At 44.9% G+C, this 23,635-nt stretch overlaps 2 protein-coding genes across 2 annotated transcripts; one reads left to right on the forward strand and one right to left on the reverse strand.

Annotated features, from left to right (window-relative positions):
- Positions 1-477: 477 nt before the first annotated feature.
- Positions 478-1,778, reverse strand: LOC133929834 (abscisic acid receptor PYL4-like). Its single transcript, XM_062376593.1, has one exon. The coding sequence runs from the start codon at positions 1,288-1,290 to the stop codon at positions 688-690; it is 603 nt and encodes a 200-aa protein (XP_062232577.1). The 5' UTR covers positions 1,291-1,778; the 3' UTR covers positions 478-687.
- Positions 1,779-12,949: 11,171 nt separating this feature from the next.
- LOC133929835 (dehydration-responsive element-binding protein 2D-like) lies at positions 12,950-15,569 on the forward strand. The gene is made up of 2 exons (XM_062376594.1): positions 12,950-13,307; positions 14,508-15,569. Exons 1-2 carry the CDS (start codon positions 13,228-13,230, stop codon positions 15,151-15,153), a joined length of 726 nt encoding a protein of 241 aa, XP_062232578.1. The 5' UTR covers positions 12,950-13,227; the 3' UTR covers positions 15,154-15,569.
- The last annotated feature ends 8,066 nt before the right edge of the window (positions 15,570-23,635 follow it).

The following is a 23,635-nucleotide window of genomic DNA, read 5'->3' on the forward strand; positions in this document are numbered from 1 at the left end:
CAGAATGTGATTAATAACATTGCTCAAGTACTGCAGTAATTTAGCTATGCCATAGGCTACGAATCAACAATACTTCACTTAATATAGGGTGATGCTATATTTCAACCGCTTGAAATTTTCCTTTTTCTTTGATGATAAATGTCGTCCGTCCGATCTCCGTCCGACACATTAGATTGTTTCTTCTACCTCCAACCAAAGCGATGTGCCATCTATTCCTCGTTGTGTCGTATTGCTGGTTCCCCAACCCTGCCCGTCGCCCGCCCGCCTTCGTCTCCGACAGCTCCCCCGTCGCCTAGCTGCACACCACGCCGCAGCCCACCACTGGTCTGGCAGCCACCTTAGCCTCACTCTGACTCCGGCGGTCACCACATCGAAACCCCGAATCCTAACGCTTCCTCAGCTCGCCGACAACGCGCCTTCAATCAGTTGTTTGAAAACTTTTGAGTTTTTAGCGACTGAACTCTAAGACGAGTGGTGTAATATAAAGCAACAGCCACACAATGGATTGTACTCAGTGATCAAAAAGAGAAGAGGAAAACACAGGCTAGATTCTAGAACCACGAACCGATCGATCGATGGATCTCCCCTCAAAGGGAAAAAGAACAGGAAGAAATCAAGAAACAACGTCTCGTAACAAGGCCGGACCGGCGCGCCATCCGGTGCGGCCGGCTGCTGGACATGGCCACACTAGGCGAGGGCGAGGGCGAGCTGCTCGGCGGTGCGCGCCAGCGACTGGAGGTTGCAGCGCACGATGGTGTCCACGAAGGTGCGCGTCTCGTCGGCGGTGTTCCCGGGGGGCACGTCCACCACGTACGACTCCACCACGACGGTGCCGGCGCCGTGCTCGGCCTCGTGCACGGTGGTCACCGACCGGTAGTTGGCGAGGCGGTGCTCCCCGCCGACGACGCGGAAGCTGAGCACGCGGCGCTCGTCGTCGAGGATCTCGAGCCGTTCGCGGCTGCTGGTGGCCGGGAGGCCCGACACGACCCGAACCTCGCGCACCGACCCCACCGCGCCGCCGTCGCCGTCCACGAGGCGGCAGCTCCGGATGAAGTGCTTGTACGCCTGCGGCCGGTCGAAGCGCCGCACCACCGACCACACCGCCCCCACCGGCGACGCGATCTCCTGCACCACCGCCGAGCAGCACTGCCCCACCCGCGCCACGTGATCGTGGTGCCGCGCGACCTCCTCCGGCACCGCCGCGCACGACGGCCCGTGCGACGCCGCCGCCTTCCCCCCCGCAATCCGGCTGTGCTGCTGCGCCGACGGCCGAGGAGCTGTGTACGGCATTGCTGCTTACTCTGCTCCTATCAGACACACCCTACTCCACCTCAAGATTCTTGGCTCTTCACCCCGGAGGAGCCGAGAGGGAGAGAGCTGATAGGTAGGGCTGGAGAGAGGTGTCCGCTTATATACCTCGGACAAACAAGTGGGTGGTGGTCATGATCTACTCACAACACAACTTGCCAAGGCACACAGCTGCACTTGCCATTACTTACTGAGTTACTGTGGCGGAGCAAGCTGCAGGGTCACTTGGGAATCGGGATGGTTGTTGCTAGTTCTCTCAGGAGAAAGCAGAGGAAAAAAGATGGTGGTTTCGCTTCTGATCTCAGCTTCCAATGGGTGCTGCCATGGAGGAAAATTTAGTCGAGGGTGGTTGGTTGGGGCAAGGGGGGCAGTGGCCAACTGGGAGGGTCAAAATAGAATTGAAGGAAAGCGACGTGCATGCGGACCATGCCCATTGCCGTCGGAGAGAATAAAGAAGATTGGGGATCGGATTAATGTGTTGTTAAGGTTGGTTGCTCCTCTTGTTTATAAGCCAACTTGTGGGGGTAGATGTAACAGGTGAATTTTGAAGATCCATCCCGTGGAGAAAGAGGAGAAAAAAGTTGGGCGGTGTAGCTGGAGTGACAGACTAGCTCGGTAGATGGATTTGGCCACTTGTTGCGCGGCAAGAGGAGGTGACGGTAATGCTCATCTTTGTTTTTGAGCTGGTGCATGGTGGTTTCGCGTGATGCGCCACCAAGTGTGAGTGATCCGTGCGGTTGTATTCGTCGGGTGTCCACTAGGAGTGCTTTGCCGAGTAAATATCTCTAATCTCCCAATCCATAAATTGGCACGATCTTTTCGGCGTAGATGTCTGTTTTTTCCGGATGACAGGGGTGAGCGGATATTTTACTATCTCTATCCTTAAATATGCATGGTTCTAGAATACGTGTAATTAAATTTTAAAAACTTTAATTATTAATATACACAAAAATAATTAGAATTTATCATATAAAAATGATAGTAATAAAATTATCATAAAAAATACTTTAACATCATCTAATTTTTATCAACTTTTATCAAGAGATAGTTATTAAAAAGTAATAATCAAACATAATTATTGGAGATTATGTCGATGTCCTAAACGACAAGTAAAAGAGAATTGATGTAGTATTTTTTAAGTGACGGTTGTATCTAACACCTCACCAACGTCTTCAATCTACCACCTGCCACCCATCCTCGTCTCCGTCTTCAACCATCCGTCGGCTCACAATCGTGCTTGCTCCCCTGTCTAGCGTCCTCCTCTATCCGTCTTTGGCAGTACTGCCAATGTTGGGCCTATCGTCACGCCAGCACGGCATTGTCAGGCCGTCTCCACTCATCCTTGCAACGACACTACCCTGACCGTCTTTCATCGTCCGTGTCTAGCAACGTTCTCGCCACCTCGCCACTCTGCCCCCACCTTCTTTGCTGAAGTGACCTCAATTATGAGGACCTCTTCTAAATTCGACGACGAAAGAGCCCCTCCCACCATCTTCCCCCTCCCTAAAAAAATCAACCCCTCCCTCCTCTAACCCCCACCGATGTTCTTCATCGCCCAATCAATTTCATGCGCTAAAGATTATGAGGAGTGTTTCTGTTTTTGTCTACGCTTAGCACGTATATACATTGAGATTTGAGAACCATTTTGTATTATTTTGACCAATAAGTTGAAGCAGAAAATTATTCGTTCCAAAACATAGCAGAAAAATATTTTATCTGACTGGTTGGATAAGAGGTATAGAAAAAAATATTTTATTTGACTGGTTGAATAAGAGGCCGGGGTAGAAAAATATTTTATCTGACTGGTTAGATAAGAGGTCGGGGTAGAGAGGACGAACGTTGAAACTCAAGCCTGGACAAGAGCCGACCACCTTTTCGTGTTGGCGCAACTTGGTGAGAACGAGCAACAGCGTGCGAAGCCTCCGGCCACGGGGCCCCGGAAGTGCCAAAAACGTCCCGTCAGAACAAATCGGCCCGGGCGTGTATCTGATCCGGTAAGATCGAAGCCCTATGCTAAGATTTGTCCGTTTCACAAACGCCAGAACGCACTCGGGGCACCGGGGTTGCTTCGGCACCGTCTGCCTGCCTGTGCCTGCTAGGCTTCACCTCAGTTCAGTACTGCTTCACACACGAGGATCCCACCTTGGCCATCGTGCGTTCATGGCTTCATTCTCTCTGAACTGGAATTACTTGGAAGTTCATTCATGGCCTAAATTTTTATTTGAAAATGCTCATAGAGATCTGTGAGATAATAAGCGTCTGACCCATGAAAAGTAGAATAATAACAAGAGAATTATGCTTCCAAGGAAATAGGTTAGAGAAGTAAAAAATGAAGCTAGTAGATGAAAATATTGGAGTCACGCTGACTGTTTACTTTTTTCAAGTACAAGTCGGTACACACCTATTCTAGTACAGTACATCATACTCACACTCATGCATATTCATGTGAGTTCATCATAGCACATGTCTAAACTAGATTGTATACATAACCTCACTTAACGCAGGCATGCGTTTTGATATTGAATGCACCAACGTGACATGTAATATTTCTTTCAGGATTTAATCCTAAAAAAATATGAGTACCCGTGCTGAGTCTAAGACTCAGAACCCAGGTGGACAGGTTCCACTAGAAGGATATGTTTTTTTTCTTTTAAAAAAGTGTAAGCATTAGATCGAAAATATTTGAGGCAGATACAATACATTCTTACAACTAAAAGCACACATCTGCAACGAACCTGATCTAATTCAAGTGGAAGGAGTTCCTTCTGGTTCGATCATTCCACTCTTTCCATAATTGTCATAGTTAGTTGTCGGTCGGCTTATAACCACACACCGTGTCAGAATTACACAGGGTAAAACGAAAATACTGAAATGGGCTCAAACTCTCCTTCGCGTGAGCCATCTGTCGCACCCAGGCCTAGTCCATCCTCGACTCCCAGTCCAAACCCAAGAGATCGTCACATCCCCCCTCCCTCCCCCCCCCCCCCCCCCGCGCGCGCGCTTAAACAACAGCTTGTCCCAAAGCCGATGAACTGGGACACATGCGTTGGAGCTCTTCTAGGTCCTCCCAGGTCACCATGTTCAGAGGGAGATGTCACTACTTGACCAACACTCGAGGAATGGCCACCTTGCCCCATTTGATCATCTTGCGCTCAAGTATAGCTTCAGGAATCCTGTCAGCCTACAAAACTGATATGGAGAGAGGTAGAGTGGCACTTATTGTGGTTTGGAGACCAACAACACGCTTGAGATTGAAGACACGTACCACTGGATGAATTTGACTACCAGTTGGTAATTGTAGTTTATATGCCATAGAGCCTACTTTTGCTTCAATAAGATATGGTCCAAAATAGCGAAAGTCAAGTTTCTGATTGGAGCGGTTGGCGATTGATGTCTGAATGTATGGCTACAGTTTGAGATAGACTTTGTCACCGACGTTAAAATGCTTCTCAGTTCTATTTTTGTTAGCTTGTTGCTTCATACGGTGTTGTGCTCTAGCAAGCTTCTGTTGCATAACTTCCCTTTCCTTCAACCATGTAGACAGGTCAAGAACTTTGCATTCTCCTGCAATAGATCACTTCAAAAAGGGATGTGCCAATAGCTGTGTGATAATTGGTATTGTGCCAATACTCAGCCAATGGGAGCCAATGTGACCAATTTTTAGGACATGAGTGAACTGAGTAGCGAAGATACGCTTCAAGACATTGGTTAACTTTTTCGATCTGACTGTCGATTTGAGGATGGTATGAAGAACTCATCCTCAATTGGACATGTGCTAACTTAAATAGTTCTTGCCAAAGATGACTTGTGAAAATTCTAATCCCTATCAGAGATGATGGCTTGTGGAAGGCCATGTAATTTGAATACATGGTTCAGATAGAGTTTAGCAATGGAAAGTGCAGTGAAAAGGTGCGTGACAGGTATGAAGTGAACATATTTGAAAAATTTATCCACAACTACTAATATGGTGTCAAAATGGCCTGATTTGAGTAATCCCTCTATGAAGTCTAAGCTCACAACAATCCAAGCTTGATCTGGGATATCTAGTGGTTGTTAAAATCTTGGTGATGTTACATGTTCAGTTTTGGCTTGCTAACATATGTGGCACTATTGGACAAAAGACTTAATGTGTGCTTTCATGTTTGGCCAAGCAAAAAGCCTTTTAATCCTATGATATGTTGCAAAGAACCCAGAATGACCACCTAGTGCACTAGCATGAAGTGAATGTATGATGTGTTGTTGTGTTTTAGAATTGGATCCCACCCAAATTCTACCATGAAATCGAAGGACACTGTCTTGTAAAGTAAATTCTAGATTAATAATGCCAGGGAGGAACCAAAAAAATTACCATATTTTTGGAGAATTCATCCTGGTTGTATCCTTGCACGATTGTGTCTAACCATGAGGGCTTGCAGATAGAGAGAGACACAATTTCATTATCTGCAGTGAGTGGTTTTCTGGAGAAGGCATCAACCATCCTGTTGAATTGACCCTGTTTATATTAGATTTGATAATGCAATCCCATCAACTAAGTAAGAGCTCTCTACTGAATAGGAGTATGAACCCTTTGCTCAATTAAATTAATTATGCTCTTATGGTTAGTCCTAATAAGGAATTTAGATTGCTGCAGGTAAGGCCTCCAATGTTCAACAGCTAGAAGGATGGCTAGGCATTCTTTTTCATAAGCAGCTAGACATTGGTTCTTAGAACATAATGCCTTATTGAGATAAGAAATAGGATGACCGTCTTGCATTAAAATTGCACCAATGCCTTTATCACTAGCATCTGTCTCGACTATGAATTGATTGTTGAAATTTGGTAAAGCTAGCACATGGGCTGACACTAACCTCTTCTTGAGTTTAGCAAAAGCTTCAGCAACTGTGGGTGTCCACACAAAAACAATATTCTTCTTAAGGAGGCCAGTCAGTGGCTTGCTTATAAGACCATAATCTTTAACAAAGTTCCTATAGTACCCCGCCAACCCCAAGAAGCTTCTCAGATATTTCACATTAGTTGGTTGTGGCCAGTTAGATACTTTTGCAATCTTGTCTCCTGGAGCAACACCCTACCTTAAAATATTATGGCCTAGGTAGGATATATGTTGACTTGCAAACACATACTTGGATTTCTTAACTTTCAGCCCTTGATCATGCAGCAATGCAAATACCTTTTTGACATCTTGTTCATGTGCTGACAATGTGGGGCTGTAAACGAGGATATCATCTATGAAAACTAGGACACATACTCTTAGCAGTGGGGCTAGTATCTCATTGGTAGCATTTTGGATGTTGTTGGGGCATTACACAAGCCATGCCCTAAACTCAAAGTGGTCATTATGTGTTTGGAATGAAGTTTTCAACTCATCTTCTTCTCTCAAATGAAATTAATGACAACCAACCTTGAGATCAAGCTTTGTGAACCACTGAGCACCAATCAATTCATCTAACAACTCATCAATGATAGGAAGGGGTTATTTACTTTTATAGTTATAGCATTAAGGTGCATGTAGTCGATGCAAAAGCGTCATGCCCCATGTTTCTTTTTGACCAGAGGAAAAAGGGCTAGCACTAGGCTTGATCAACCCATATTGCAACATTTCCTTCACCTGATGTTATATCTCATCCTTTTGGTCAGGTGTATACCTGTAAGGCGTAATGCACACTGGTTCTGTACCGTGGGTTCGACCACGATAGGGTAGTGACCAGGGCGTCTGACGCACGGGGGATGATCGGCTTGGCTGAAAGTGAGCGGGACCTCCGACTACTTTAGGCGTGGGCTCGAGTCTGATGCGATCGTTCACACCTCCCGGACCACTGACTTGTACTCCTTATTAGAGGAATATGTCGCGGCGCCTCTAAAGATGTGGTGGACCATGTGATCAACCTGCTAGTATCCCAATGCTGATTGGTAGGGGGTGGCTCCGTCCTCATCGTCCTTGCCGTGCTTGTGCTTGCGCTCCCCGATCTCCTAGTCGATGATGCCTCAAAGACCTTGCACTTGGTCAGGTCATGGGCATCTGTACGGTGGATCGGGCAGTAGCCCCGACCCTTTTTCCTGTCTTTCTTCTCGAAGCGCCAGCGTGTTAGGCCGGTTTGCTCGACCGCTAACACCTCGGGAGGTTCGGCCTTGCATTTTCTCCTCTTGTCCTTCCGGCCGACCCCTTTGGAAGAGGCGAGCTGGTCAAAAGCAGATCATGGCCTGACGTTGATCTATCGCTCTTAGGCATCAGTAGCCTACGCGCACTTTTTCGCGAGCTCGAAGAGCTTGGTTGTGCTTCAGATTACCCCAGTGGCTAGCTTTTTGACCATTTTCTGTTTTTGACCCCCCCTGCTTGAACGCTATGATCACAGGTTCTCCCATGATCCTTGCAATGGTGTTCCGGTGTTCGCTGTCGGACCTGATATAGGTCATCCTCAACCCATGGTCAGGCGTAGGTCCCTTGAAAGTTGATGACGAACTGGTCGCACAGGTTCTCCCAGGAGTGAACCGAACCATAGGGGAGGTTCATCAGCTAAGATCGGGTGGAACCGGTCAAGACGGTAGGGAAGTAGCTAGTCATGACCTTCCCATGGCCTCCCACAGCCTGCACCATGGTGGTGTAGATTTGTAGGAACTCCTCCGGGTTGGTCGAGCCGTTATACTTCTCGGCTAGGACCGTCCGGAACTTGTCCATCCAGCGCACCTCCTGTAACCGGACGGATGGGGCATTACACCCTGTCCCGTAATGGGGAGCCACTCGTTGTTGAGTGGCGGCACACGTCCAGGGGAGAGACGATGGTCTCGGGGTCCTAGTGACGGGTGGAGCTGTCTGATGCCTCCCTGCAGGGGGCAGGCGTGCGGTATGTCTGGTTTCCCCCTTCCTGCTCCCGCCTAGCTCGGTTCTCCTGCTCTTTAGTGGCCACCTGGCTCTAAATCATGCCACGGAGGTCACGTCAGCGCAGAGAGTCACGCAGATCGGAATGTTGGTTGTCCCGACGTGGTGGTGGTCCACGAGTACCCCCTATGGTTGAGGGAGCACGAGACTTATTCTACTGCGGCCCCTGCCGTGACCCTTGGCAACCGTGACCCTCACCGGCCTTTGTGATGGGCGCGGTGCATGTTGACGCAGTCTGGCGTCGGATGGTCTCTCACGCAGCCACGGTGCCACAAAGGAGCCCTTCGGTGTAAGTACCGATGGGTGGTTAAGGAGCACTCGCAGGGTCTGTAGGTTCTATGTCGGCATCAAGGTCTCGTAGTCGAGACATTGGGCACGGAGCGGTGATAAGTCGCGAGGGGGAGAGCCCCCGATGCTTAGGCGGCGCGATGGTGTAGGCGATGACGCCACCGTAGACTAGGCCCTGTGCATGGGCTCCTCGGGACAGCGCTGGGGATACGAGGGTTGTCTCGAAGCACCTGCCTATTCGACACCGGACTGGTAACGCCGAGAGGAAGGTTCGCCAATGGTGCTTGTGACATGAGGGCCTCTAACGCCCCCACTGCATGGTCCGCCATGTAGACCTCGCGTTAAGTTTCGGAGCTCCCAGCCTCTAACGCCCCTCGCTGCATGGTCTGCTATGCAAACCTCACGTTATGTATCGGAGCTCCCGGACTCCGTCTTGGTGTCCCATGCTGGAGCACACCAGGTTCATCCGGGTGGTACCCCGTGACTAATACCTCGCGACGACTAGGGTCCTCAGATCTGGACTCAGTGGTTGCTATGGATCTGGTCATGGGTAACCTAATCAAGTTTTTCAAACTTAATGAAACGACAAAAATATGCCCCCTACCTGGCGCGCCAAATATCGAGGGTTAGTCCCTGACAAAGATTTTAGGGTGTACTGGACAGCGAGTGCGTGAACGTCGTTTCAAGAATCGATGTGCATGCGTACAATGGACTGAGGAACACATGGAGTTATTTAAGTTCAGGCCTCTCAGGGGATAATAACCCTACATCTTGTATATTATGTTATGGAGGACTTGATCTCTCTTTCTTTACAAACAGGGTCCTCATCCCTTTATATAGTAGGGAGGAGGAGAACTTACGTGTGAGTCTAAATAGAAAACCCTGCTCATCCTAATATCTAACCCAAGCCATTATTACGGAGGACCGTCCCCGACTACTTGTCTGATCGGTCTGCTGACAACGTCCCATTCGTCGTACGGCGCCGCGTCGACCTACAAAAGTCTCACTCCGTAGCATTCAATGCTACGATACAGGACAAGACACCTCTGCGCCGTCCATGACTTCACCCACTGGAGTTGGCGTCTGAGGAAGGAAAACACTTGAGTGGATTTTAATAAATACGATTAGACATGTTGTGTTAGATTCGACCCTACAAACAGTGAGGCCGGTCACGAGTTTATACGAATGGTGCACGAAGACTATTCGCGTATCCCTCGTACTGGTCATGGGAATCATACCCTGATTACATGACCAATTAATTTTAGAAAATATACATCTCTGACCGTTATATCCTTCACGGGACTCATTTATCAGGGCACCCTTTACCCAATACATCGACAACCAATTTTGTTTAGGCACGTTGTCAAAATGGGCTGGGATGGGCGCGTCAATTGGGCTCTGGTTTAGCATAAAGAGGCGGAGTACTGTTCCACATTTGCCTACAGTTCTAGTCGAGGGCCCACGAGAGCTTAGGCCCAGACACATGATAATTTATGAATTTTACATCAAGCACACTTAAACTCCAACTCGAAATAGAAGAAATTTCGGTGTTCTAAACGGATCCAACCTAGTTTTGTTGCCGGAAAAGTGAAATTTGCAAAGAGCTTAGTTTTCCATGCACAGAGGAAACGTTAAACTGAGAGAAACAGCTAGCTAGAGTACAAAACGAGATGCTCCTTAGCAGAGAAGGCTCTCCAGCTCTCCATACCTGGAACGGAACAGAACAGCGTTTATCCGCTGCAAACCCGAAGCATCGTCTGAGTCTAGGGATGACAACGGATCGAAACAATGGGCGTCGGGTTTCGCTGCTAGAATAAAATAAGAATAATGTTCTACTTGAGGAAAAATCAGGGGATGCTTGGTTTTTGACTTTAGGAAGTCTTACCACATATTGTTCATGCGCAAAGTCGGGGCAAGTTTAAAATTAGGGAAAAAAGTGATATTTGATTTGTGACAAAGCCAAAATAAGTGCAGTGCTAAAAGAAAGTGTTTGGATTGTGGTCATATCAAAACTTGCCAAAATTGTGTGCATGACATGTGGGTCCTACGTGTTATTGATTTTTTTAACGTAAAAATATAGCCAACATAGGTCTTGAGTTGTAGATTTAATTGCATGAGTACAGTGATATAAATGGATTATCAACTGGACATTAGGTTTAGAAGATATAATCATGTAACCTTGTCGCTAAATCCAGAAGGTGCTTTTAAGGCCTCCAATCAGATGAGCTTATAGCATTTTCAATTGATTTTTTAAATCTTACTCCATATATCTTTATATAAAGAGTATCTCTAAAAGATTTTTTTTTCTCTTTCTCTACACGCTCTAACCGACTTCATAAATCTCACTCCTTAAATTTCACTCACCTATATTTTAGAAAGTAATATACTTTTTCATCATATAACCTAGGGCTAAAAATAATTTTAGAAATTAGTCCATCACGTCAGAAGAATATTAATGAATCTTTTCATATTTTTAGGAATCTATTTGAGGTCCTAATAATTACTAGAAGTTATAAAAGTAGCTTTTTAAGATAATTTTAGTTTAAATTCTACATATGATTTTTGGTGAATCCAATTAAAATAGGTTGCACATAGATTATGGAACACGTACAAATTTTTTTAGGATTTATAGAGCAATAGAAAATCACTGTTTTGAACAGAGAAAATAAGAAAGGGAAATCGGAGCTGTCGATTATTGTTCACAGCGGGTCCACGGTCTCAATCTCGTTTCTTCGTCCATTCTGCGCTGCGCGATAGCGTCTCTCGCTCTCACTAGATGTGGCGAGCGAACCCTGGCTGGATAGCGAGCCCCCAAAATAACGAGGTAGATAGTGATCTGGTGGTGCCTTTTTTTTTCAAATCAGCAAATTTGAGTATAACGAGCCATTTGCTGAGCCGATTGGAGTTCCTCTTACATGCAGCCAAGCTAAAACTGCGAGTGTTTTGCTCGCCAAGGAATCGGCCGATGTTTTGGCTTGCTTTGCACTGCCCCCTGACAAATTTTGATTGACTCACCAAATGTTGGTTGCAGTCCAAGTGACAGCCGAATCGTATTGACATGACCAAATTTTAGTTATATTTGTAAGGGCTGACAACCAAATAGCCCCCTCATAACCAATCATGTCGTTGACATGCTAAGCGTTCACTAGATAAACTAAAATAATCCAACATAGGTACAAATGGAGCAGGGGTTTGGAATCTAGGGTAAAAGTAGAATAGGGATTTGAAGTTTGGGCACAAAACATCCTTAAATTTTACTACCTAATGCCAATCGAGCAAGGATTTAGGTCTTTACTTAAAGAGGACAACAGTCTCAGCAAGCACAGTGAGGGCGCAGTGGGGTAGTCTATAGGCACCAGGCGTGGTCGAGTGGCGGGCGGCGGAGCCACTGGAACCAAGTAGCAGCCGACGGATTTGATGGGGGCGTAGAGACGGCGGACGGGAGCAGCTGCTAGCAGACAGCCGTTGCAGCCACGAGTACAGCCAACAGATGAGTGCACGCTCAAAAGGAAGATTTCCGCTCGATCCTTGTTGGAGTGCGCCTGTGCAGTGCATGGCGCGTGTCCATGTTTCCTGGCGGCGAGTGAGGAATTGGGGATTGGAACTTGCGAATGACTGAATTACAGTCCGCTCTAATCTAGTACTTTAGACCATCTTTAACAGTTATCTTAAATTTTCATCCTCAAAATACTATTACAGCATCCTCTATCACTATTACAACATCCCCTATCCTTAACACTGTAGCAGCACTGTATCACGGGATAGAGGATTTGGTGAAGATGAATTTCCAGTGCTACAGTAAACCGTAAAGTACTGTAACACTGAAATTTGCAGATTTAGGGACTTTACTGGAGATGGCCTTAGTTGGGCTGGACCGCCGGGCTAAGGCGTTGAGCAGTGACAGTGAGCACCGGATGTCTACTTGGTGGTCCTGATAGGCACCACGGGTGAATTCATAAACCCACATCCCACATCTTTTTTAACACTTGATCAATCAGATCTGTGAGAAAAATTCACAACTAAACCTGCATCCGTCAAATACAGAACCCATACGTATTCAAACCCACACGCTGGATTGGCATCCCTATTGAAGTCTCGTCATCCTAGTTCCCGAGTCCCGATCAGCAACCAAGCAAAAACCCAATGCCGACATAGTCAAACCTTAACCCACGTTGTGTATCCATTAGTCATCAAAATCGGGATCCTCTGACTTCGGAGAAATTAAAGTCACGGTGACTCCAAACTGTTACGAGCTGTTCAATCTCGAATGGAGGGATAAAATTTGACGCTATATCAACAGTAAACCCGGTATTGTGTGAACAGTATCAGACTGCAAATTAATATACCGGATCCCAATCATCAAAGCGATCGGATGCTTGGTGTCGAAGAAAACGATGGCCACGGTGGGCCCACCCTCCTCCTCCCTTCCCCAGCAAGGCTCCCGCGAGGGCCCCACCCCCACGGCACACCTGCCACGTCACGCCGCACGGCATGGCGACCACGGACGGTCGCGGGCGGCGGAGGGGGTGACCCTCGCCAGAACGCGCCGCGCGCAATCGCTTCGCTTGCTGTGCCTCCCTGCCTGCCTTGCGCACCAAGAACCCGCCGCGTATCATTACTGCCTCGAAGGCGTGCGCGCTCGGGTCCATCCATCCGTGGCTCTGATCACCTCGCATTTTCTTCTTTCCAAGCGATCCAAGAGAAGCAGGCGGAGAGGGAGGAGAGTGATCGAGGGTGTGTTCCGCGAGGATTTTTCGATGCTCTCCCGAAAGGGAGGCATGGGAGTGGGACTGGGGAGCCAAGGAATGGAGCGGGCGCCGGCGGCACCGACGTCGAGGTAAAGCAAAAGATGTGGGTCGCTTGTTGGGTTTTTTTTATATTTTATTTGTGATCTCCGCTGTGCTGCTTCTTTCGTTGTCGATCGGCGATGGATTCTTGTTGCGCTTCGTTTTGGCTGCCGTCGATTGCTTCAGGGTTTGGGGGGGGGGGGGGGGATCTGGGATGATATGTGGAAAGTAGTGTATAAGTTGATCAAAGATCGATGCTGCTTGTTTGTGCGCATTACGCTCTGCTCTGTTTCGTTCAGGGGTTTAGGGTGTTCGTGCCGGCGTGGTATTCGTGCATCGGATCGATGTCTGATGATGGAAGGATAAATAGCCTAATCCAATGTGGGCTGAGTTTGCGTCGTGATGCATATTGTCTGTAGACTGTATAGTACTGTGCAGTGTAGTTGCAATGCAAGGGTTCGGCTACCAACTCTGCTGGGGGGAAATGCGAATTTTGGCAGTTTTTATCGAGAAAAGGGATCAACGTGAGCCTGATAAACGTGTGGGATTTACATTCTCGTGTTTGGATTTAGGATGATTGTGAAGCCCATGGTTTTTAGTACCCCTTCCAAATATAGATTCTAGAAAGAGGGGGAATTTGTATCTTATTAATTCAGATTGAATGTTCTTGGAATGATTTTTTGAATTGAAGTTCTTTGATTCAGTTGATGTTCTTAAATTTGATTGAGCTTGGCATTAAGTTTGTGTCAAAATCGTATTGATTTTCTACCAAAACTGAATTGTATGCAGCAGCATATGCACCTGTGTTACTGGAGGTTACATTCTGTGGAAAAATATTTTCTGCATAAGTTCAAAATGTAATTGCATTCTGTTATGTCATTATATATTAGCATTGCTATCAACCCCAATCGATAATTGCACTGAAATAAGAAGGGAGAATAAAAAAGATGAGCAAAATTAACAACTCTGTTCCCTGTTGCAATCCTACATTCCTACTGACCATGATGGTTGCACAGCAAAACAAAGCAGATAGTAAATTCTGCTCCACTTGTATACATTTTACATGGTAAGTAGTACTTTAGAACTTGCTTGAAGCAACAAGCAAGCATAAGTGGCAGGATCTATCTCAATCTTCTCGATCATAGCATACATTCCTGCTGATAAGTTTGTTATTTAACCAATCTTGAAACAGTCAGGTCATTTTGGTTTGCACTGAGATTTCAGGTGTCCGTTGCGTTGTGTACGTGCAGTTCAGCAGGAACGCAGCAAGCTCGCGCGAAGGACAGTGCCACTCCCACGCCGGTCGCTGGAAGGTCTCGGCCGGCACAACAAGGGCTGGGGGGCCCGGACAACATGCGCCACAACTACCGCGGCGTCCGGCAGCGCCGGTGGGGCAAGTGGGTCGCCGAGATCCGCGAGCCCAACCGCGGCAGGCGCTACTGGTTGGGCACCTTCGACAACCCCATCGACGCGGCCCTTGCCTACGACCGGGCGGCCGTGGCCATCCACGGCACCCTTGCGCGCCTCAACCTCCCTGCTGGGCCCACTGCCGCCGTCACCGTAGCCGCGACGGTGCAATGCCAGCCCGCGTCCTGCTCTCCTGCGGCCGCCGCGGCCGACTTTTTCCAGGGACATGAAGTGAAGCCGATGGTTGCTGCTGCACAGAGTGGCGGCTCGGCGATCATCACCCAGCAACGGGGCGCTTCTTGGGCTGCACCTGCGCCTGCGCCTGAGGAGATGTTCGACGACTGCTCGGATGACATTTCCATGTACATCGATTTCGACGCTGTTGCAGACATGATGCCCTGTTATCCTGGCATCAAGAGGGTGGATTGCGAGCCTGACGGGTTCAACGCCGACGTCGTCGGCTCGCCGCTGTGGGCGCTGGGTGACTGAAGTGGTATCTGAGACATGGTGAGACGGGAATTTCGCTGACTGCAGTAGCATCTTCGTTCTGATCTTTCTGGCAGGATTAGGAATGGAATTGTTTAGCTTTGCTGATAGGCTCTTCAGATTGATTAGCTAGCTGAACATACTTGCGTGTAGGATAGTACTCAGTGGTGCCTTTGTATGCATAATCTTTTGTGAGGTGGGACTGTAGTGATCTGCAGAAGGTCATGATGAATATGAGGTCCACTAGTCCATCAACCTGTGCATAAGCACAGGCTAGTAATTTTAGATTGCACATGAACCGTGCAGTTCATTAAACAATTGTTATATGCTCAAGATTTAGGATCTGAAAAACAATATTTGTCATTTTTTTTACATTTACACTTTTTATGGTGCAAATAGATTTGTCAATTTACTTTTGAGTGTAGTTGTCTTTTTAAGTACATATATGGAATGAAATGGACTATTTTAGATCTGTCACAACTACATAAACAAAGTGTTATGTTTTACAATATTTTTCTAAATAGTGTGTATCAATTTTCACAATAGTAAATCTAGGACGCACAACATAATAGATATTATTTTGTTTCCTCCTATCTCTAATGTTCTCTTCGGCTACCTTAGAGCATCTTTAAGAGACACTTTATTTGGTTCTCTATAGGTAAATTTAGGAATTTTTCACTAAAAAGACCCTTCAACAGCTATTTTGTTTTCTCCTATCTCTAATGTTTTCTTGTGCGACTTTAGAGCATATCTAAGAGATACCTTATTTGGTTCCCTATAGGTAAATTTAGGTATTTAGGTATTTTTCACTAAAAAACATCCTCCAACAACTCTCCAAAATGAATCTATTTTTACCAACCCCTAAACACACCTCCATCCTCTCTATCTACAGAGCGAATTTCGTTCCCAATCCCTCCCCCTGCAGGTTCCCGCGTTGGATGTGTGTTCCTGCTCCCTTTCCTGTGCCAACCCATAACCCAAGCGGCGGCTCCCGCCCTCCCGCCGCGCGCCGTTGACGGCCTCGACCGCGACAACCCCTCCCTCCTACCGCACACCATCGACGGCCCCGACCGCAACGAGTTCCGTGCTCCCGCCGTGCTCCATCGACACACTCCGCGATCACCCCGTGCTCCTGTCGCGTGCTGTCGATGCATCAACCGCGATGACCCCGCCCTCCCGCCGCACGCCATCAACGCCGCGGATCATGACGACCCCTGCTTGGCCTGGGGCCCCTCCTCCTCCTTCCCGATGCAAGGTCAATTTCACAACACTTCTCTTTTCATGCTTTCTGATGAATAGCCTGATCCATCTATGGTTGAAACGGCCACACAAAGTCCAGATCAACGGCGATTCTTGTGGGTAGGTTGATGATCCATTGTCAATTGCAACTGAACAACTATCTGCTATTGTATCATAGAAGCAATAGTCCAATCCTTGAGAAAATTTCCAATTATGAGGTTGTTTGTGGTACTGATTTTACAGTAATTCTAGGTTGTTTGCAGTAGTTGCAGTATCTCCTTGCCTTTACTGCAGTACTTCCTTAGTTCATGGGCTAAACTGTTGCATTGTGGAATGCATATCTCATCGTTGTAGGGTCGTAGAAACTTGTCTAAGATGTGCTACCCTGGAGAAGCACACACTTTCCAATGCAATATTGATTTGCGATGAGTTGCATGATTCAATTTTTCTAGTAGATGTGATGTCTGTGTACATGATATTTTGAGAAAATGCTCCAATTAAGCAGCAATTAGGACTGACTTTTTCACTGATATGAGACCTGCTCCCTACATGGTATTATATCTTCATTAAGGTTGATTTTTGCTGAGTGCATGAGCGTCTTTCTAGGTCTTATACAATAGTTTCATAGTTGTCTTGCATAGTGTTCTAAAAGCATTGACATTTTTATGAATTTAATAGGGACTATGGATGAAAGTGGATATTATGCTATCTTGATGAATGAAGAGAGCAATGAACTAGCTTGGGATGGATTGAGTAGCCTAGCTGAGGAGCAAGTAACACCAGTTGTGAAAGTTACTCTCACCGTGAGACCAAACTAAAAAAGATCAAATAATTTTAATGAGAAGGAAGACAAAATATTGGTGTTGGCATGGCTCAATATCAGTATGGATGCAGTCCAAGACACCGATCAATCTCGTTCTACATATTGGAAGAGAATTTATGATTATTTCCACTCTAACAAGGACTTCACCTCAGGTCGCACCCAAAATTCTCTCATGCACTACTGGTTTGCTATTCAAGAAAATATCAACAAGTTTGCTAGATATCTAAGCCGGATTGAGGGTAGAAAGCAAAGGGGATTGAGGATAGAAAGCAAAGCGGAGTGTCTTACCAAGACAAGGTTATTGATAAGTTTCCCATATACTTTTTATTGTCTATACATCAATATGAATTGGTGCTAAACATACTGACTTTTTTTTTACTTGTATAGCTTGTGTAGACATGCACTTTGTTTAAGTCGGAAGATAAGACCCAATAAGTCATTTAAATTCATGCATTGTTGGAACCTCCTAAGAACACTACCAAAATGGACTGATAGGCAGACATAAAAGTCATCTCACAAAAAACAAAAGACATCTGACACTTCAACTCCGGTTACGTCTACTCCTATTAGCCCTGATGAGAGTGAGGTTGCAACTCTAGAGTATTCTATCGAAGAGACCAATAGATAAGAAGAGAGACAAAGAAAAATTACGTCAAGGTAGAGATCTAGTGTAAATGGAGGTATTAGATAATTTGTGGGCTAAGAAGAAAGAGGCTGATGTGGAGAAAGAGCTCAAGAAAGATGAGAGATACAAACAAGCATATGCACTGTAACAAGAGAGGGTTGCACTTGAAAAATAAAATCTAGAGTTAAAGATCAAAGAGTTTGAGTTCAAGAGAATGTTGAAAGAACAGAGAATCATGTTAATAGACATTAGTGGCATGTTTGGCCCACAACAGGAATACTACAGGAGCTTGCAGGATGAGATAGTGACTCGACGTTTGAACAGCTCGAGTTGATCCATAAGATATGTGCTGCTGATGTTACTTGTGTGCTGCCGCTGCTACTACTTGTGCTGGGTGCTGCTGTTGCTACTTGTGTGCTGATCCATATGATGCATGGGTTATTTTAATTTCAGTTTGAGTCTCAGTAATAGTGACTTGCCATAGTGTCATGTTGGACAATTGACAAGATTAGTATGACTGATTTTGTTACTATCTTATTCTTATTGTGAGTTGTGAATTGATCGATTGCTCTTGACCTTACTGATGAATGTTACTCGGATTGTTTGGTGAATAGGTATAAATCTATCTGCATGTTTTCTTCCACGAAGAATCTACTACCATTATGTGGCTCTGTGGCATGTTGTGCCATATTTTTTATTAGGCTGAAACTTGTTGGCTATGTATAATCCCCTAGCATGCAGAGTGAGCAGTTTTTCCCTTAAACTGGGAGATTCCTCGGTTGTAAAGATCATTGGATTTGCTAATCAGTTACAAACAACTATGAAGTAGTTAGGGATTAGCTGCAGTGTACTACTCTTGACCTTACTGTAGCACCATATGGTCAGGTATACTGGTGTAGCATTTCTGTTTGGTCTCCAGGTGACAATCAAGGGTGAGCTTAACCTGTATTGTGTGTAAAATACTACTTCAGACCAATGCCGCTTGCAGCCTAATCATATTTTTAAATTGGGCTCTTATGCAACATAAAAAAGTATATATGATTGTGGACTCAAATTTTGTATATATGATTGTTGACTAAAATTTGGGTTAGTATCTAGATACATGTACACATAGCAAAGAGTGAAACATTATAGGACACCAGGGCTAGCTATTTTTTTCCCTATAATTATCATTAATATTGATCTCCATGACAATGCCACAAGTGCTCCACTAGGTCAGCTTGAAGTTGTGAGTGAGTTTCATTGTCTCTAATTTTTCTGTGAGTTTCAATAAACTCATGAAGTTCATGCGTATCCTCATGGGAAGGTTTCACCTTTTCTCCTATTTAATCATAATTGAAGTCTCCTGGCCCTTCGTCTCGCTCATCTTCAATGATCATGTTATGCATAATTACATAAGCTCTCACAATTTATCCAAGTGTGTCTTGATCCCAAAATCATGCTGGTCCTCGAACAATGGCAAAACAAGCTTGTAGAACCCCAAATACTCGTTCCATGTCCTTCCTAACTGCTTCTTGAGCTTTGGCAAAATATTTCTTCTTATTGCCTAGTGGGGATGATATTGTCTTTACAAATATGGCCCATGTAGGATATATGTCATCTGTAAGGTAATATCTTATTGTATAATTGTGATAATTAATGGTATAATTCACTTTCAGAGCGTGACCTTTAGCTAGCTTCGCAAAGAGTGGGGAGCGTTGAAGAACATTAATATCATTGTGAGACCCAGGTAAACCAAAGAGAACATGCCAAATCCAGAGATCTTGTGAAGCAACGGATTCTAAAATGATTGTAGGCTCGTGAATATGGCTGTTGTACATACCTTAATGCAGCCGGGCACTTCTTCCACTTCCAATGCATTCAATCGATGGATCCTAGCATTCCCGAAAAACCTCTTGCCTCCCTAAGTGCAAGTAATCTAGCAGTATCATTCTCATTTGGTGATCTCAAATACTCGCCTCCAAATACTTCAATAATAGATTTGATAAGCCTTTTCAGACTATCTATAGCAGTACTTTCTCCGATATGGACATAATCATCCGTAACATTCGCTACCACTCCATAAGTTAGCATACAGAATGACGCGGTAATCTTTTGCAAACAACTTAACCCAAATTTACCAGCTGCATTTCTTTTTTGCACAAAGTAGTTATCATGTTCTTCTACAACACACATTATGCGTACAAACAGAGAACATCTTATTCTAAACATGTGCGGGTATGATAAGAATGAGCCATACATATCACGATCTACAACATACAAATAAAAATATACGTACTGATTACAAACCTACGCCTGAATAAAGTAGGGCCGTACGTAGGATCATCCGAGAAGTAGTCTTGATACAGTCTCAAATGCTCTGCTTCTCTGTTCCGATGAACTACTTAATGCCCAAGGACAGTTCTGCTATGGTGTGGTTCCTTGTCAAACTGATATTAATTGTGTGCTACGTGTGTTGTAGCAATAATGAATTCGATGACGACGAATCTAAGACCTCTTGCATGAGAAAGCTACAACGACTCGTCGCAAAATATATCAATTTTCCCTCGGGTGCTGCACACACACGAGAGGTTGGGGGTAGCAGACGAGAGCCTACGTACGCACGGTATCGACGGCGTGTCCGCTCGCGATTGACGGCGTGTGGTCGCTCGTGATCCACGGTTTGTGCCTGGGTTCAACTCACGCCACTCGGGAATGACGGCGTGACGTGACCATAGGAGACGGTCGCTCGGGATCACTGGCGTGACGGCGTGACCACAGGAGATGGCATGACGTTGCTCGGATTTGCTAGAATGGAGATAACAGGGGTGGCAATGGGCGTGCACAGGAGGACGAGGCGTATCATATGATCGAGCTGTAGGAACTTCCTACGAATTTTAGAATATAGGGAGTCACAAATAGGGTATCTATTGGAGGATAAAAGGTTTTAGAGAGTAAATATTTTAAGATGTCTTCCTATGTGAAGATATAGAGAACCAATTTTAGAGAGTCTCTTAAAGATGTTTTTACTTCTCGCTCTTTTATCAACACATTACACCTGTTGAGGTTCTAATTTGCATTCGGCTATCGAAAATTTCACTCATGATTACCGGTCGCTTCAATATGCTTCCCTATCTCCATTCTCTGTTAGTTATTTTTCTACAATTGTATTAGACATGGAGTCTTTATATAATTCTACTTGAGTGTGAATCATTATTTACCTATATTTGACATGGCACTTTTAAAGTTTTTCTAGATCCATTTTTTTTAAAATTAAATTTATATTCATGTATTAATTAGTTAGTTAAAATCTTGGTAGTGAATTTTGGGTACCTAGGTTCGAATCCTAGGCTCTGTATGGGTGCTCACGTTTTCTCAGGGATTAAATTCTAGGCAGGAATAATATATATCCATGTGAGTGCAATCAGTTAAAGCATGCTCACGCTAAGTGAGGTTAGATCTGCAATCCAGTTTGAAATGTAACTGTGAATCTATCTCTAGCTTTTTTAATCTAATTATTAAACCGAGGCTCTAGAGTTAATATTTTTCATAAGTTTGTAGGTAAAGATTAATAGTAAGATTTATCGTCTATGATTTTTAACCTCCATATTAGAAAGTTTTTCCACATTAAAACTAGTGTCTCTTCCTAAAGTGTTACAAGAGCCGTCCGCCGTCGCCCGGGACTCGTCCCGCCGCCACCGAGATTCGTTCGCGCAAACTTATCGCGCCGCCTCCGAGATTCCTTCGCGATGACTCGTCACGCCGCCCCCGGGATTCCGCCACGTCGCCCCCGGTCGCCCTTCGCTTGGGACCGTGCCGCTACCCGGAGCCCATGCCGCCGCTCGACATTCATCGATTCGGCTTCCTCCGCCTGATCGCATCCGCCACGCGCTCGTCCGGGATCAATCAGCCACAGAGATCCGAATCAGCCACAGAAGATCCAGTTTCCTCAATCAATCTGGTTTTCTCAGATCCGCCACAGAAGATCCGCTTGCGTCATCGCCTATGTCACAGGTCAGCCACCGAATTAGCCAGAGATATCCAATCAGGCACAGAAAATTGCACACACCTCGGAAGATCGGAGTACTTTTTGGCTAAAAATTGCTACATGCACCTACAGTGTACCATAAAGTTTTTCCTTTCTAACCTACTATATTTTTTTATCAACATTTTTTCTCGACCATATCATCTGCTAAATTGGATATTGAGAAGTTTGATGGCAAGATTAAATTTTCTATATGACTGGTTTAAATAAAAGTAGGATATATCAAATGATAAATGGGATGAATTGGATTAAAAAAAACACTCATCGCCATACAACTCCACTATTTACATTGGCTTTTCGATAAAATGCTACCCCTCTCTCATTGACATATGAGATCACATGTGTCAGTTATATATAGGTCAGGATGACAAATCTTTGAAACATAACTAGATTAGCGGCATACAAGCAATTTTTCCATGTTTTGCGTGAAGTCATTAATGAGGCAATTGCCACCATATTGTAGGAAAAATTGGAGACGTTGTATATGAAGAAAAGTCTCACTAATAAATTTCGCACCAAAGAATGTTTGTACATAATTCGCATGATAGAAGTACCTCCATTCATTCATATCTTAATTAGTTCAATTCACTCATCACTGAACTTGAGAAGTTAGACATGAAAATTGATGGTGAAGATACGGCTATTCTTCTTGTTGTCTTTTTGCCAGCAACTTTTCAAGAAAAGTATGCTTTATGGAAATCATGATACTCTTAGTTTTTAAATGTTAAATCATCATTGTTGGAGTAACTTTTTGTAAAAGGAACTCTTTTAGTCGGTTATACCATATTCTTCCCAACTGCTTTAAGCAATATAATGACTTTTTAAACTTTGCACAATACATGTGTGGTTTGCGTTTGGATTCGGAAGGTCTAGTCATTTGAGGACTTTCATATATATGTTCTAATCAATTGACACATATAGGTATGCAGTCACTATATCCATCAATTGCATAGATAGATGATTTTAAACTGTCAATAAAGTTAGATATCGGAACGTGATTCCATTTATTATTAGAGAATAAGTCTTATTGAAATCAATACTGGATCTCTCCGTGAACTCTTGTGCTACAAGCCTCGCTTTATATCTCACCACCTCGTTGTATTCATTTCGTTTACAGACGAAAATCCACTTGTATCCTATAGGGAAAATGTTACGAGGGGTAGGTATTACTGATGTGAATACCTCTTTTTTGGAGGGCAAGCGCAATTCTATCGGGATTGCATCCTTCCATTGTGTCCAGTCCGAGCGCTTGCGGTACTCTGCCATGGTCTTGAGATCTGGATCATTGAGAAGGTCATTTGTAATCTTTGAGGAGAAGTATGTGTCGACAATTGTAGTCTTTCTGTCAAATGATTCTCTAGAATCAATATAATTGATGAAAATTTTATCTACCCCTTCTGACTCATCGTTATTTCCCATTACGATAGAGTTTGGGTGTTTCGATATCCTAGCATCAGTATTTATGTGCACAATTGAGCTGGGATTTGGATGTTGAACATTCACTAGATGTATAGTATCCATACGCTTTGGGTGTCGTTTAACTTGACGTTGATTTGCATTTACTGTTTTAGAGGAGGGATTTCTCTGTTTTTGCGGTAACTTGCAAGAAGCTTTCCTGGCATTCTTTCTGGCACTGTAATCTCCCCCTAATGCCGAGAAATGCTCCTCATTGAACATGCAGTCAGCGTAACGGGCTGTAAATAGGTCCCCTGTGAGGGGCTCGATGTATTTTATGATAGACAGAGAGTTATACCCCACGTAGATCCCTAATTTC

This window comes from Phragmites australis, chromosome 9 (genome assembly GCF_958298935.1).
Source record: "Phragmites australis chromosome 9, lpPhrAust1.1, whole genome shotgun sequence".
In the NCBI taxonomy this organism is placed as follows: Eukaryota; Viridiplantae; Streptophyta; class Magnoliopsida; order Poales; family Poaceae; genus Phragmites; species Phragmites australis.

What these genes read in the sequence shown, in the direction of transcription:
- LOC133929834 (XM_062376593.1), bottom strand. Translation starts at nt 1,290, where the DNA reads ATGCCGTACACAGCTCCTCGGCCGTCGGCGCAGCAGCACAGCCGGATT.
- LOC133929835 (XM_062376594.1), top strand. Translation starts at nt 13,228, where the DNA reads ATGCTCTCCCGAAAGGGAGGCATGGGAGTGGGACTGGGGAGCCAAGGA. An exon ending in CCGGCGGCACCGACGTCGAG is followed by an intron (nt 13,308 to 14,507) that starts GTAAAGCAAAAG and finishes GTGTACGTGCAG; the next exon opens with TTCAGCAGGAACGCAGCAAG.